This window comes from Fistularia commersonii, chromosome 14 (genome assembly GCF_037954325.1).
Source record: "Fistularia commersonii isolate RoL2024-O1a breed Wild chromosome 14, RoL_Fcom_v1.0, whole genome shotgun sequence".
Lineage (NCBI taxonomy): Eukaryota > Metazoa > Chordata > Actinopteri > Syngnathiformes > Fistulariidae > Fistularia > Fistularia commersonii.
This window is the reverse complement of record NC_141297.1, coordinates 16770099-16785078: the sequence shown is the minus strand read 5'-3', so window position 1 is coordinate 16785078 and position 14980 is coordinate 16770099. Positions and strand designations below refer to the sequence as shown.

Here is a 14980-nt window from a genome sequence, read left to right as displayed (position 1 = left end):
TGGAGACCTCGTTTTCATCAAGGACTTTCGGAGGAAGAGCTGGAAAGCCAAGAAGTGGCAAGGAACCTCCCAAATTCTCCTGGTGACCCAGACAGCAGTGAAAGTTTCTGAACAAGCCACCTGGATCCATGTCAGCCATTGCAAGAAAGTGATGCTCCAACCAGAGGAAGAGATGAAATAGTGCTCTCCTCTTACATGTGATATGCCAAGTTACCTCCAGGACAGGTGGTGAATTAAAACACTGTCCCGACGGAGACGCAAACTTCCAAATAGACACAAACCATCGATCAACATCTCCTGAAGCGACCAAATAAGTGTGATTGTGGCACCCATTCAGACTGCCAAGGCTGTGTCATCTTAGAGGCATACTATGAAATTTACTGGGCCAATATGACCAAATCAAGGGTGGCCAGAGCAGGTGTATGGTGGTATTGTGGAGAGGAACATAGTGAGGATGGTTACCAGTAAATTGGGAGGGCACATGTACCATACTGTCATTAGAGTCAGCAGTATCCTATTTCCCACATTTCTGAGCTGGTCTCTCAAAGGCAACAGCAGAAGTCAAACTGATTTGCAATAAGTATTAATTATTATGTTTTTGTCTTATTGTGAAAATCATGTTTTGCTGGTTTTGTTCTTAGAGCACAGTGATGTTGACTCATGGTCCATTTTGTGCACCAGTAAAACCTATGCCTATTTCTTGAATTTGAAAAAAATCATATTTTATTTTTCCAATAGAGGGGTTCAGTGAATGTGCATGACACTGGTGGGCTTCAGTACTTATAACAAGGTTGAGAACCACTGCATTAGAGGAATATGCAACGCCGAGTTCAGCGCACAGATTTCAAAGGCAGACAACAGCAGCAAGTTTAAATCAGAATAGTAGGTTTGAAGGATCTGGAACCTATTTTGATGCAAGAGGAATTCCGGACCGTTATAAATTGGTGAACCAAATTGTCGGCAGATTTGAAAAGGTGGGTTGTTTATGGTTCTGCAGGATCAGTAAAAACGTTGATAGAATTAATTCCATTCACTTCAACATTTAGAGGTTGGCCAATCTGACAAGGGATGCCATTGCGAGAGGAGCAGAGCTACAAGAAAATCCATCAATGACTTGTCAAAACAGATTGGCTCTGGATATGCTGTTGGTGGAGAAAGGATGAGCGTGTGTCATCTTCCAGGATCAATGTTGTACATTTATTCTAAACAATATGGCTGCGGATGGATCCGTGATGAAGGCTCTTACTGGATTAAGACCCCTAACTGTGGAAATTAAACAACACTTGGACATATACAAATCCCTGACAAACTAGATGGAAAATACCTTTGGCTTAAATATTCATCCCTCTGATAGCAGTAAAGTGTGTTTTTACTTTGTGTGGGTGTTGCTGTATCCCATGTATCAGATTGTTGTGTAACAGGTGCATCCTAACTGCTTTGGAAGGAAAGACAGAACAACCTCCCCCTTATCAAAATGTGTCAGGAAGATGCCCCCGCCGACACCGATGATTCAGATTGTGACATAGAGGCCGGAGTTTAAACAAGTGTATAAACTGGAACAGTGTGTTTATGTGTGTATCTATATAACCCGTTTTTTGATTGATGTGTTACAAGGATCTATCCTCCATTAAATAGCCATTCTCCATGGTATTTCATGAAGTTTACATCTAGACTGGGAAACTGAGTATATAAATGGATGTTTCTATCTGTCATCTCTAATGATTCTGATTGATCAAAGAATGATCTAAAGGAGGGAATGTAATGGAAAATTTTGTATGTACTTGGTAGTCTCCATATATGGAGAATTTAATGAAGCTTCATGAACTTTATGGAGACTGGACCTGTTATCTACTTGCCTCCAAACTACCCCTCCTTTTGATACAGATGCTTTTCCTCAGTCTCTTGGTTTCTAACTAACCCATTGTCTAGAACAGTGGTTCTTAACCTGGGTTTGATCGAACCCCAGGGGTTTGGTGAGTCAGTCTCAGAGGTTCAGCAGAGTTCAAGACACAAACCCATCTCATAATTTGTGATGACAGGCCCCACTTAGCCATCCCTGCCTGCACCCTGCATGCTACATAACTTGGCCTATCTGTGCTGCAGGGATTTTGGTGTGCTCCGTAGTCAACTTGTGACTGTCATGATGGTACGTCGTATGGTATCTTTCTTAATATATCAAGCAAAAAGTGGTCAGACGAACATGTACAATATGGATTCACATGTATGACGGAACGTGATGGGAGTCAAGATCCTGACTGCATGATTTGCAATGCCAAGTTGAGCCATTCCAGTTTCGCGCTGCAAAAATAAGGGTACGCTTTCTTAAGCTGCATGGAGATGGGGAAAACAAGAACACAACAGTTGCTGAATTCAAAGTGAAGAGAGCCAGATTCGCTGAGAAGTCAACTCTGCCTGTTCTCGACTCTGTAGCCACCAACAAACCGATCCTCACAGCATCATACAAAGCTGCTTACCTGATCACAGGGCAAAGCAGGGCAAATCACACACCATTGGAGAAAACCGGCTCATAAAAAACAACAATCTCAACGTTTTGTTGTCAACAAATGGTAACGTACCCCAGTATTGCAAAGAAAGCTCTGGAGATTTTCTTACAGTTTGTTACAACACATCTTTGCAAGCAATCCTTTTAGAGGATGCTTGACATAAAGACGCAGAAATGGAACAGACTTTGTTGCGAAAAGTGGCATTGCCAAGGTGGAGCCGCGCATTTCTGAACTGGTCTCTCAAAGGTAACACCAGAAGTTACACTGATTTTATTATTATGTTTTTGTTTTAAGGACCATGGGTCTAGAAACTTGTGTTCCGTGGGGAACACGTGATGTTATACAGGGGGCTATTCTCAAGGAGGGCCACACAGTAGAGTTCAGTCTTTGTACTCTCCTACACATTGCTCTGTACTCTATGAGACTTGTAACTTTGAGGCCTCAAATAAATATCCAAAGATTATTCTGACCAGTCTCTGTCAAAAGGAAAGAAAATTTTCCACAATGCGCTATGGTTTGGGTCTACTTGAATAAAGTGGATTTGGGACTTGCTATAGTTAAGTTGGTAGAGTGGGCTTCTACCCAAACTGGAAGGTTTGGTAGAAGATTTTGATGTATGGCTCCATTGTGTGTGTGTGTGTGTTTGAATGTAATGTTTGAAATCGCAAGGCATGAAACACTGTATAAATTGAGACCATTTACCATTTGAATAAAAACCAATAAACGTAGCATCAAAATTTAGTGATCATATGGATTTGACCCCTTTTGAGACAAACACTGTCTGAGCTGAAGGTTCTAGGAGGGAGCTTCCTATTACTTGGGAGCTTTGCTGATTTTTAGCTGTGAGGGCCCGTTTGACACTTAGGGATGGTTTTGTGGTTTTGCCAATCTTCTGTTGTGAGATAAATTGTGTGAAAGTCATATTATCTAACAATCCTAACCTTGTTTACGTTGATGCTACCTCATGTCTTAAGGGATTAGATATCTTGTTTCACCCTGCTGATGATGCACATCAGCTTCCCTCCCTGAAAGAATACTAACTTGCACCTCAGATGGGATCAGAGTACGTTGGATGCACTAATGTTATGATTGCGAAGGTTTGCAATACTTTCTTTATTAAGTCTTCTCCACCAAACAATCAACTCCTTGCCCAGGGAGTACAGTTAGCAACTCCGCCGAAAGTGGCACATTTACTGCACTGATGTCCCTGTGCAATGAAATAAGCTACACTGATCAAACATTCTAAATGCAAACAAGGCAGGAGAGTTGGGATTGGGATAAACTCCCCTCGACTGTTAATCACTCAGCCCAGTCCCTCTGTTTTTTTTCAGCGGGGCAGATGAATGTGATTCTGTGTTGCGTTTACTGACTTCGGAGTATATGCACTATATATAGGCACATGCAAACCTGATTCAGAGAGAGTATGGGGTCACTGACTATTTACCTTTGAGCCTGTTTTTTCTGAAGGCTTCCCGGCGGGGGGGAGAGCCGTGATGGTGAAGCTGTCCGGGTCTTCGCGGTCCCTGATCTTGGACTCCTTCATGAGGTTGTCAAGCTTTTTCTTGGCCATGTTCTCCACCTGCTTCCTGTTAGCCGACGTCTGGAAGAGCAAAGCATTTAAAAAGGGGGAGCTGATGATGCACAGCACATTAGACATTTCAGCCAAGCAAAACTTTGTAATTTTCCTTATCTTTTTTTACATTGAATTAATGTTAAATTATTTCTGGACCCTTCCTTTTGGGACAGCAGTTCTGGCACAGTAGCTGTTAAACAGCTGCTTTGGGGCTATTGTTTATTTTTGCGTCTGACAACACTATTACAGAACCCACAAGAGAGATAAATGTGGATAAACAAGCTGCAAGGAAAATGGAGTGTGAATGTGAGAAGAGAGAGTGAACAGAGCTGGAGGAGAGACAGTTAGGTTACCATCAACAAGATAATGGCTGCATGCTGTCAGATTTCTGAACTGGGGAAAATATGCACCCCACCCGCCACACGCACATTTTGCCTTTGGGAGGGTGAATGGACACACTGGGTCCTGATGACCGACGTGTTTGGGCTGAATGTTTGAAGCAGTAAAACACTGAATGATTTCAGAGAACTCAGAGAACTCTAAGTCAGAGTTGTTGAATGCCATGGCCAGGATGTGTGTGTGTATGTATGTGTGTGTATATATATATATATATATATATATATATGTGTGTGTGTGTGTGTGTGTGTGTGTGTGTGTGTGTGTATATATATTATATATATATATACATATATATATATATATAAGGATGAGGATTTGACAGTGACCTGATGATACATTTTGGCATAAGACTGTAATAAATTTTAATAAATAAACTTACAAGCTCAATAACTGTTATTACGATGTGTGCGACAGTGTTTTTTTTTTTTTTACACAACTCCTTTCCCCCCATTATGCCATTGTGAAGCATTAAGGCAGGTCCCAAAATTGTCCGATAATTGTATCTGCATACATGTTATAGGTTGTAATTTTTTAGTGTGTATTGTGAACTTACTGTTTAATGTGCACTTTATTACTATATTGTTATGTTCATGTCACTGTGAAGTAGTGACAAATGTCTTCTCCCTTGTCTTGTTCTGTATGCCTGGTAAATGTGGGGATATTGACAATAGCCCCATATTCCCCCTTTTTGACTTTAAGAAAAGCTTATAAATTACTCATTTTAACTCTATTACCCCTCTTTTTGGTTTGCTTGAAATAATCCAAAAACCAAACATGCAGAGTCCTTGAAGATACTCATGTTACAAAATGCAATACAATAACTGATGAATGACAGATGAGTTACACACAGCGGTGGCATGATGATGCACATGAATGTTTTTAGTATTTTTATTTGAAAATAAGGCTGTTTTGCTCACATTGGGTGTAAGATGCTCTATTTTCCCTGAGAAACAGATGAAGGGAGTGCTTGTCCTGCATGACCATCTTTCATTAGGAGCCAAAGACAGGTCTCTGAAGGTTAAATTTGATCTTGTTTTGTGTTTTGTTTTGTTTTTTGTTATATGCACAATGTTTGGGTGGTGCTTTTGACTGAGCCAATGCTGTACTGAAAAAACCCTTTGGAAAAATAGTTACAGTTAATCTCTGAGAACTCCAAATTGAATTGCCAAGTGATTTCAGAACTTCTTAGTGTTAAACCCCTCAAATTTCAGCTCACCAAATACGAATCTTTTCCGATTCGCTTAGCATGGTAAAGTTATCTTTTTTGGATTCTTAAAACATGACGGTGGACTATGCGAAAAAAAAAAAAAACTGACAAGTTTCTACCCTTCTACAAAATTCAGCAATCAATTAAGAGAGGAAAACAGAATCAAGTTCAGTGTCCTATATTTTTTAACCTGTAGCCTGCAGATCATCATAATATATTAATTGAAAATGAATTGATAATGTAACTAATCCTTGGTTGCAACAACTCTACACAGTGAATGGTGAAACGTGTGTGTTTGCTGGCTGTAACCATGACAACAGGCAATCTGGAGAAAGGATTGCATCAATGTCACATTTCAAGCTGCAAGACAAGCTGAAACTTGGGAGGGGGAGGTGGATCCGACACATCAGACCCCAGACAAGATGGAGGGAGCTTTTCACATAATTTAACACTCAATAGTTCTTGAATGGCAATATTCTGTGTCTGATTTCTTTGTCAAGTCAGCGCAGATACTCATCCAGGCTCAAGGTATCTCTCGTCTGGACAACTGCAACTCCATCCTTGCCGGTGCCCCAGCAGTGACCATCAGGCCTCTGGAGCTTATTCAGAAAGCGGCAGCCCATCTGGTGTTCAACTGTCCCAAATTCTCCCACACAACTCCCCTTCTTATGTCCCTTCACTGGCTCCCGGTAGCCGCCCGCATCAAATTAAAAGACCCTGGTGCTCGCCTACCGAGCAGTGAATGGGACAGCCCCGTCATATCTTCAGGATATGGTCAAGCCGCATGTCCCTACACGTCCCCTCCGATCTGCCACCTCTCGACGACTGTCCAAACCATCACTCAGAGCCCCTGGTTGCCGATCGAACCGGTCTCGGCTCTTCTCCGTCTTGACTCCTCAGTGGTGGCACGAACTCCCGGAAAAGGTCAGAACAGCGGGGTCGCTGCACATATTCCGCCGTGAGCTGAACACGTACCTCTTCACCAAGCATTACCCCACTAGGCGCACTTAGCCCCCCCCCCCAAAAAAACGAAGAAATTAATGTATGTATGTATATGCTTTTGAGATGGTTGAGATATTTGGTCGAGTGATAACTTCTGAAGAATGACTACTCCTGGTACTTTGGATCTTCGGTTATTGAATTGCAATTTTTGTAAGTCACTTTGGATAAAAGCGTCTGCTAAATGACGGTAAAGTAATGTAATGTCAAGTCTTCTTCCCAGTCAGATCAGATTCAGGTTGGGGTCAGTTCGAGTCAGTCTGGTCTGGTCTCGACTGCCCACATGCCGAGAGACAGCTTGTTGGGCAGCTGCTTCAGTCTGAGTTATGGAGTGAATTTGAATGATGGAATGTTGTGGGTTGAGCGTGTCCTCACAAGCAGGGCATTGTTTTCTTGTGGCAATAGGATGCGCAGGCTCAGGTTGGCCACATGGTGGCAGACCTCCCTCATAAACTCCCTCTTTTTGTCACGACCGAGCTCCATCAAGGTATGCTTGTGAGACCAATGTAGGGCTTTTCAATGTGAAAATAGAATCCATCCAGCAATCACAAAAAATATGATGATAGTGATAATAATTAATATTACAACAAGCATTTAACAAGACCAACTTTTTCTTATCACCATTCAGCTTCAGCCGTTTATCCTTTTTTTCACTGAATTTTCTGAAATGCTTTTGCTGTTTTTCTCCAAGTTTTCTGTTAATCTCTGCCCTAATTTTTGAAAACTGTTTTTTTTTTTTTTTGCATTCTTATGCTAATGTACATTTTATTTATTTTTGGAAGGTTCTATTTTTTTTTTTGCAATTATCAGGTTGGTCATTGTGACACTTGAATCTGCACTCCACCATCCGATTTCTGATTCTTTGATAGAATTCTGACATGGCATCACTGACTGAGACCTCTGACATCAATTTTTGAATTTTCCAGTTAGGTAGTAGCTATCTGATATTTTCCTTCATGATGTTTAGATTATTTCTTGATTTCATTTTTTCAACATGATAGTTAATTTACTGAAGACATTATGCAATTGTATTTCACATTTAATTTTTTTTGTTAAAATGCCCAACATGTTACCATATTTATATATAATATTTTTGTAATTTGGATCAAAAGAAAGGTTATTCCCCTGTATTGTTCCTCTACAAAGTAGCGAGAGAACATGAATGTTAGAAAAAAACAGTCCATAACGTTTCAGGCAGGATGAGCGAGTGGTGGGATCAGATGGCTGAAATGGTTTTATATATACGATACCTTCCACTTCGAAAGAAGCGATATTGACACAAGGAGGAAGGAGGGACAAACAAGAAGAGAGAAGAGCAAGAAAATGAGAACAAGTAGCGACATAGCTCAAGACAGAGACAGACAAAGACCAAAGAACTATATAGATCAGAGAGGGAAATTCATGGTTAGCCCCCAGCTGGGTAGAAGAGGTAAAGCAGCCTTACATCTCCATTCATCAGTTTGCAGTCGTCCTCCATCTCGTCCGCACTGTCCTCATCCGACACATCGCCCTCCTCTGCATCCTCGTCAATGTTTGGAGGTAGTTTCTTTCCCTGGAGATAAATAGACTTATGTTTTATATACATGTGCATATTTTGAATATTTCTAATTAAAAGAAGAACCTTAAAAAAAATCTCTTCTTTTTTTTTTTTTACTTTTCGTTAAAAAAAAATCAAGACAATCAAAAAAAGGTTAACATGGTTAACAATTGTGACTTTAAGTCACAATTACATTGTGCGACAAGAAGCTTTTCCATTTGACCACTCCCTTCAGTTCTGACACTAGTCATACAAGTACCGAAGACTCTGTGACAGCAGTTCCAGTACCTCATACTCTCTGGGAACCCCCGATGCTGTTGCTTGCCTTCTTCAAGTCCACAAAACACATGTGGACTGTTAGCACTTTGAACCACCTTGGCAAATCCAGCCTTAGAGATAGGAGAGCTTGCCCTTGAGTCCCCACACTCTGCTTCCTCATTGGAAGGTGTATCGGTGTATCGGTGGGAGTAAGAATGTCTACCAACCCACAATGTCGCAAGTCCAGGTCAGCAGCACCCCATCCCAACCATATGTGGGGAGTGTTGAAGATGCACTGCTTACCCCCAGTTGGACAGCCGCCCAGAAGTCGTTCCCCATGGCCTCATCGTGTCTGAGTTTTTGTCTCAGCACTGCCAAAGATATATCCTGCTTAGCCAGTACCTGTCAGCTGCCCTCAAAGTCCCACGGGCCAAATGGCCCGATAGCACTCCTTCAACATCTTAATAGACACAATCAGCACTGGTGTCTGCCCAGAGGTTCAGGGGTAACAGCCACAACAGGCACCGACCATCATAAGTGTATACCGGTAGGTATAGTATATGTACTGAGTTTGGGGATGCACCTGCTCAGCACCTGGCACTGGGGGCAACTCCAATGTGGAAAAGAGTTTTTACCCTGACAAGGACACTGGTTCCGGAGCACTAGATGTGCATTGAAGCAAGTCTGATGATATTTAGCCAGAACCTCTCAATCTCAAACACCAGCTCAGCCTCCTGCCCTGCCAGAGAAGGTGAGTTGGAATGCAGCACTACACAGTCCATGTTGCAACCCTCCCACAGGTGATTAGCCTATGGGAAGGGGGGCAGTTTCTCACATACTTTATCAAAATAATTTAATAACCTATTTTAAATACAGAGCGGATAATTTTGCTCTCTAGCACATGAATGTCAAAAGGTTTCTAATGATCAAAGTGAACAGTTCTGCTCTTAGGAACAAGTTCATGATTATTGTGTTTTTGGGGGGGCTTGTGTGTGACAGTATTTTAAAAGCTCACGTTAAAAAAGTAAAGTCTAGTTCATTTGGTATAAAGCAGGGGTCAGGAACCTAAGAATTGCGAGCCAGATGTGGCTCTTTTGATGACTGCATCTGACTCGCACATACAGGTAAGTCTAAGCTGACATTTCTTAACATGATAAGTAGTAAAGAACTCCACTTAGATCCATACATTAATTTTATATTGCACCTGTTCAGGGTTGCAGATGGCTAGAGCCAATCCCGATTGTAATTCGGGGTACGCAAGGATCCAACTTCAAAATTCTTATTATTATTGGATAATGCGGCAGCCTACACAAGTTGTTTTGAGGTCAAGAAGTAAACTTGCCTCCTCTAATGAAATTGTCAGCTAGCTAATTTATGCAGAGCAAATCCTTCTGACTATGAGGACGGGGAAAAGAAAAAGGACGATGAGTACCGTACATTTTAACAGGAATTGACAGGGAAATTTGCCTTTGCAGGAAGAACAGGTTCTGCAGTCTATCTAATATGCACTAATACATTACAGTCATTAAAAAATTGCTAAAATTTCATTGATGAAACAGTCAGATATAATGCAACACTTCAAGACACATCATGCCACGTTTGCTTTGAAATATCCAATGGGGGACAGCAGGCAGAAAGCATGCTAAGAGACACTGTGCAGAGTGCAGGCCAGCCAGTAGCTATCAAGTGACAGTATGGCTCAGCCTGTCTTGAGCAGGTATTAGAGGGTCTGTGTCTTGTGATAAACTGGACAAGTAATTATACTTGTATACAGTGCTACACTGGTCCAGACCCATCACTGATGCGGCATGGAGTGCTTTTGAGCATGACATACATGGCAGGAAGCACCAGACCTAAATAACTGAAGTCATCCTACAAGTGAGAAATAGAAATGAATTTGTAATTCACATTCAGAATTGAAATAAAACCGTACTCACCAATATACCATCTATTTGCATTTCAAAAAGTAGCATGCAAGTAACCCTTGAGAAACAGATGGGCTGCTCAGCTGCAATACTCAGCCTGAGAGGAATGAGCTAGATCATGATTCCTCACTCAACACGTCAGAACCACCAAAAGATTTCTGCTAAAATTTCTAAGTGATTGGTAAAAAACATTTTTTGTTCTGACAAATATACAATGAACACGGAGTTATGGAAGAGTATTTATGATCCAGAGACAAAGAAGCGGCTTGTAGTCTACGCCTAAGTAACACACATGACAATATCTTTATTCCTGTTGAAAGTCAATCTCAGAATGCCTATCCTCATGTCCGGGATCTACTGCCTCTAAAGCCTCAAGCCATTTGATAAGACTGAGTACTTGAGCTCATTGCCCGAGGGCCTGATTCCCTGAAGCAACACTTTATTATTTCTTTTTAGATCCAAGCTCAGTGTCAGTAATATTAAAATGTTACCTTAACAAGAATCTTGCCCTTCAGAATCTCTGGCGAGGGCAACTGTCCGGATTCGCAAGCTTTGATGTTAGACACATCCAGTTTATCCCCCAGAATATCAACCAGGTACTGGGCCATCTTCTTTTGCTGAGGGACGCTGCAATGGTTCTCGATGGACAATATGACAGGGTAGCTGCCAGAAGAGAATCACAACCACAAAAATGGATTGAAAAAACAAAGCATACTTAAATAATCAGAGAAAAGAAGGCTTAGGTAATGAAATATTGCCTTTCAACAAAAAGGAAACACCAATCAAGTCTCAGTCACAGGGAATTTCACCCAGGTAGCCAGCCTCATTGGCTCAGCTTCAATACAGACCTTTGAGTCAGTGCATCTGACATCATTGGGCGAAATGACCAAGGATTGACAGCTTGGTGTTTTTGGCCTGTCGGCATCAGATAGCAAAGTTTATGAACTGAGCATAAGGGGGGAACAGAGGAGGTGGTGAGCTACTGTCCACTCAGGACCTGCCAATCTCCATACAGAGTTTTTAAATCATAATAATATTGTTAGGTACAATGAGATTCTTGATTTAAAGAGCCATGTACAAGAATTGTGAGCGACTCAAATCTCCGAAACTTAAGGACTCAACTGTCAAGAAGGCTTTCTATCTTCTAATGGAAATGTAAAACAACCGTCTGTTTCATGGATATTTCTATTCAATTCAAGCGGTGACTCCTTCTCCACAGGTCAAAATTAGGCTTTTTCCTTTAAGTTTTATTGAATTATCTCTATTTTGCGGTTTCCCTGGAAAAGGGTGTCAGTCTTTGTTGCTGAATATGGTCTTTTAGTCTCTCTTTGTGTCAGTTATCTGTGGAGTATGGAGTCCTCCATTATATCTTCCAAAACGCACAATATATTCTTTCCTGATTTCACTTGAACGGCCAGCGTCTAAAAATAGAACTTTTCTCTGCATCCTCCAGACTGTATGCATGTTGATGGGATTATCACCCACTGATACAGCCTGACTGAGGCAGAGGAGGAAGGAGTCTGTGTGCACATTCATTTCTCTATGTGTGGACAACTTGTTTTTATAGTGTGTTTGTAGATAAGCAGATATCTAGATACACAGGGAAACAAAGCCAAAAGGTTGTGGATTACAATAGCTCACTCCAAGTTTTGGGTGTAAATATATTACGTGAATCACATGTTGAGACCTGTACAGCTGCTAGAACACATCACACACATTGAGTATCTGCAATTTGTGTTGATTCAAAGTGATGGAAACACCAAAAATTGAAAAACACTTAGACAGGATGTAACTTGTCAATCTCATACAGCAGCAGGAAAATAATTTTGTTCAACTGCCTTGCTTTTGCTCAAAAGTTTTTCTGTACCAAATTAATAAATCATAGCATCCCAATACCAGGATCATCACGTAGATCACTCATTTTCCTGCAGCACATGCACAGCAAAAGATTCTCTGTGCATCTTCAAGTTGCCTTCACAGAATACATTTGTGTGCCCTGATTCATTTCCTGCCATGTGACAAGGACCGATATGTAGCATAAAGCTAAGAAATATAAAAAGGCTTTCTTAGATAGAGTTATGACTCTTTTTAAAGTAGAAACCTTACAGTTGGCATGTCCATCTGATTGGACAGCTAAGATTGTGGTCTTTGTAAATGTGACAATTCTGCATTGTGATGACATAACATTCGTACACACCCGGAATGCTTCTGAGGAGAAGAGGGTGATGGCTCAGATGACTCTTAAGAAAGAAGAGCTCTGAATTTTTTTTGTACATCACACTGTCCATTATTGTTGCAAATCGGAAACTGACCACGCATTTCTTTCTACTGCTTCGATGACAGATCACAAACCAAACAAGGACTCCTACTTTTCTGTACATGCAAACATTGAGGAAGTCTCAAGACAAAATTTTAGACTCTTTTAAAAATTAGATTGAATCAGGAGATCAAAAAAAAAAATGGCAAGTTGGATATTTGTAACAAAATCAGGATTCTGCTAGAAGACAAGCAGTGCAAATATATCCTTATCGAGCATATGCTCGGGGATGTTAAATTCACACCAGCGTGTGGGCAGCATGACATTGGCGCATTTCCATGTTCAAACCCTTCAGTTATAATTTCACGTAAAGAGAGATTGTCTGCTAACATAAGAGGCTGAAATCCAATTTAAAAAAATATATTATTCCATTAAGAAAAGCTAATCTGAATATGGCCAAAAGATTTGTAAAGAGTACAAAGCTCTGGTGAGACAACCAATTATGATTATGTTATTGTATTGCATTTATTATATTGTATTATTTTTTTCATTAAATTACTATACGATTATGAATTATTTGTTTCGCAATGACTAGACTTACGCTGCTTCAGAGAGGGTTCAGCAAGAGAGGGCTCTTAAATCGCTGAGTAACTGATCAAATGTACTGGGGGGGGGTGTAGGCTTTAACTTACTTGTTCTTTGCGAATGCGTACTTATTGATGGTCTCTATGACGTCCTTGAACAGGATTTTAGAGGTAAGAGTGTAGCCATGGTGGACAATGGGCTCACCGTCCTGCCCATCCCAGCAATCCACTGTTGACAGTTCAGAGAGAGGCAGAGAGAAAACTTTCAATATAGGTCTGATTTAGAAGCCAAATAGCTCCTCAGCTGTTCTTGCTCTTTGATGAGAAAACTGGATTGTGAAACAGTGATCTGGCTGAAACTACCTTTGTATCATTCATAAGTAATTTAATAACATGTTTAAGCCTTTGAGGTACTGGTACTTCATAGATCAAATCCACTGCATGTTAAGAGGTAATATTGTACTCTCCACTACAGTTACTGAGTAATTACACTGGACAGCAGTCATAAAAAACTGATGAAGTAAATGATTCTTTATGTGAGTGGTAATTGTTTTATTAACCACATTTTGTCTCGGAAAGAGTCTTCACAAAGCTGGAAAAAGGGTGCTTTTCAAATTTTTTATAAAGCCAATGTTCTGAAAGGTATCAATGATAATCTTATAAATTAAATCAACAGGGGGAGAATAAAAAAAAAAACGAAATCCCCTCCCATACAGACAATGGTCTAATGCAACAATAATGCATCAGTGTCATTCATTTATGGAACATTTTACAGCACTGCTCAATTTACTTAAATATCCAAGAATCATACAGTATATAAGGGCAGTTTGTCAGGTTTGTGTTATACCTATATGCTGTAAATTGAATAATTTAACATACTTTTCATTTTTTCATTTTTTTATATGTGTAGAATAAATTGTGATATATATGTTACAATTTATTAACTATCTCTCCGCACGACCTTTATGCAAAAGGTATTCACATTCACTGCTTTGCTATTGACACGCTTTTCTGTGCACTGAGACCCCACTCCATCCAACTCTCCTTTCCAGGACCACCCGCTTCCTGTCTGGATGGCTACCAAAATCCCAATGATACTACGACCGAAATTCTCCACTCCTGAATGGCACTAGGTTCACACTTGATGATATGACAATATCTACATGATTTTTTCTTTGCGGTGACTCAACCCTTTTTTTTATCCTTACCCACATATAGTTGGCAAATGGCACACAAATACGTTCCCCGATTTAACATAGAATCTTTTTTTTTGCACCAATGGCACCATTCATCAAACATATTTGTTTCTCATTATTAAACTATATAGGTAAGATAAGGTAAGAATGCGATACATAGTACTTATACAATCTAGCTGCCTGATGATAAAACATCTGCTGGTAGAACTACATTCAATGGTGACTAAACTAAAACTAACTGAAAAGACAGACACTGTCAACCTAGTCATGATGTGTGCACAGGTTTTCGAGCATCAAATTCTTACATCTAATTGTCTAAAGTAATAAAGGAGCGATTTACTGCCTGTTATGCTGAAATCCATTAGAGCTCTCTGCTCAAATAAAAAGCTCGTAATGGAACAAATTTCATTACAAAGAGCTGTAAAACACAGAAACCAGTCAGACTTAATAATCATTTCTTTAATTTATCAATTTTAATTTTTTTATAGGTTGCAAGAATTGCAAAAATATCTCTTCCCTCCATTGGTAATATCTAATTCCT

At 40.3% G+C, this 14980-nt stretch overlaps 1 protein-coding gene across 2 annotated transcripts in view; it reads right to left on the bottom strand.

Annotated features, from left to right (window-relative positions):
• The window catches only part of plch2a (phospholipase C, eta 2a), a 57421-nt gene that overhangs the window by 20621 nt on the left and 21820 nt on the right, over positions 1 to 14980 (bottom strand). For both annotated transcript variants that reach the window (XM_086158846.1, XM_086158845.1), the window contains exons 8-11: positions 13352 to 13472; positions 10894 to 11065; positions 8127 to 8234; positions 3949 to 4104 (exon numbers count right to left, since the gene is read on the bottom strand). In XM_086158846.1, the coding sequence (XP_086014972.1) occupies positions 3949 to 4104; positions 8127 to 8234; positions 10894 to 11065; positions 13352 to 13472 (557 nt within the window). The remainder of the gene's footprint in view (positions 1 to 3948; positions 4105 to 8126; positions 8235 to 10893; positions 11066 to 13351; positions 13473 to 14980) is intronic.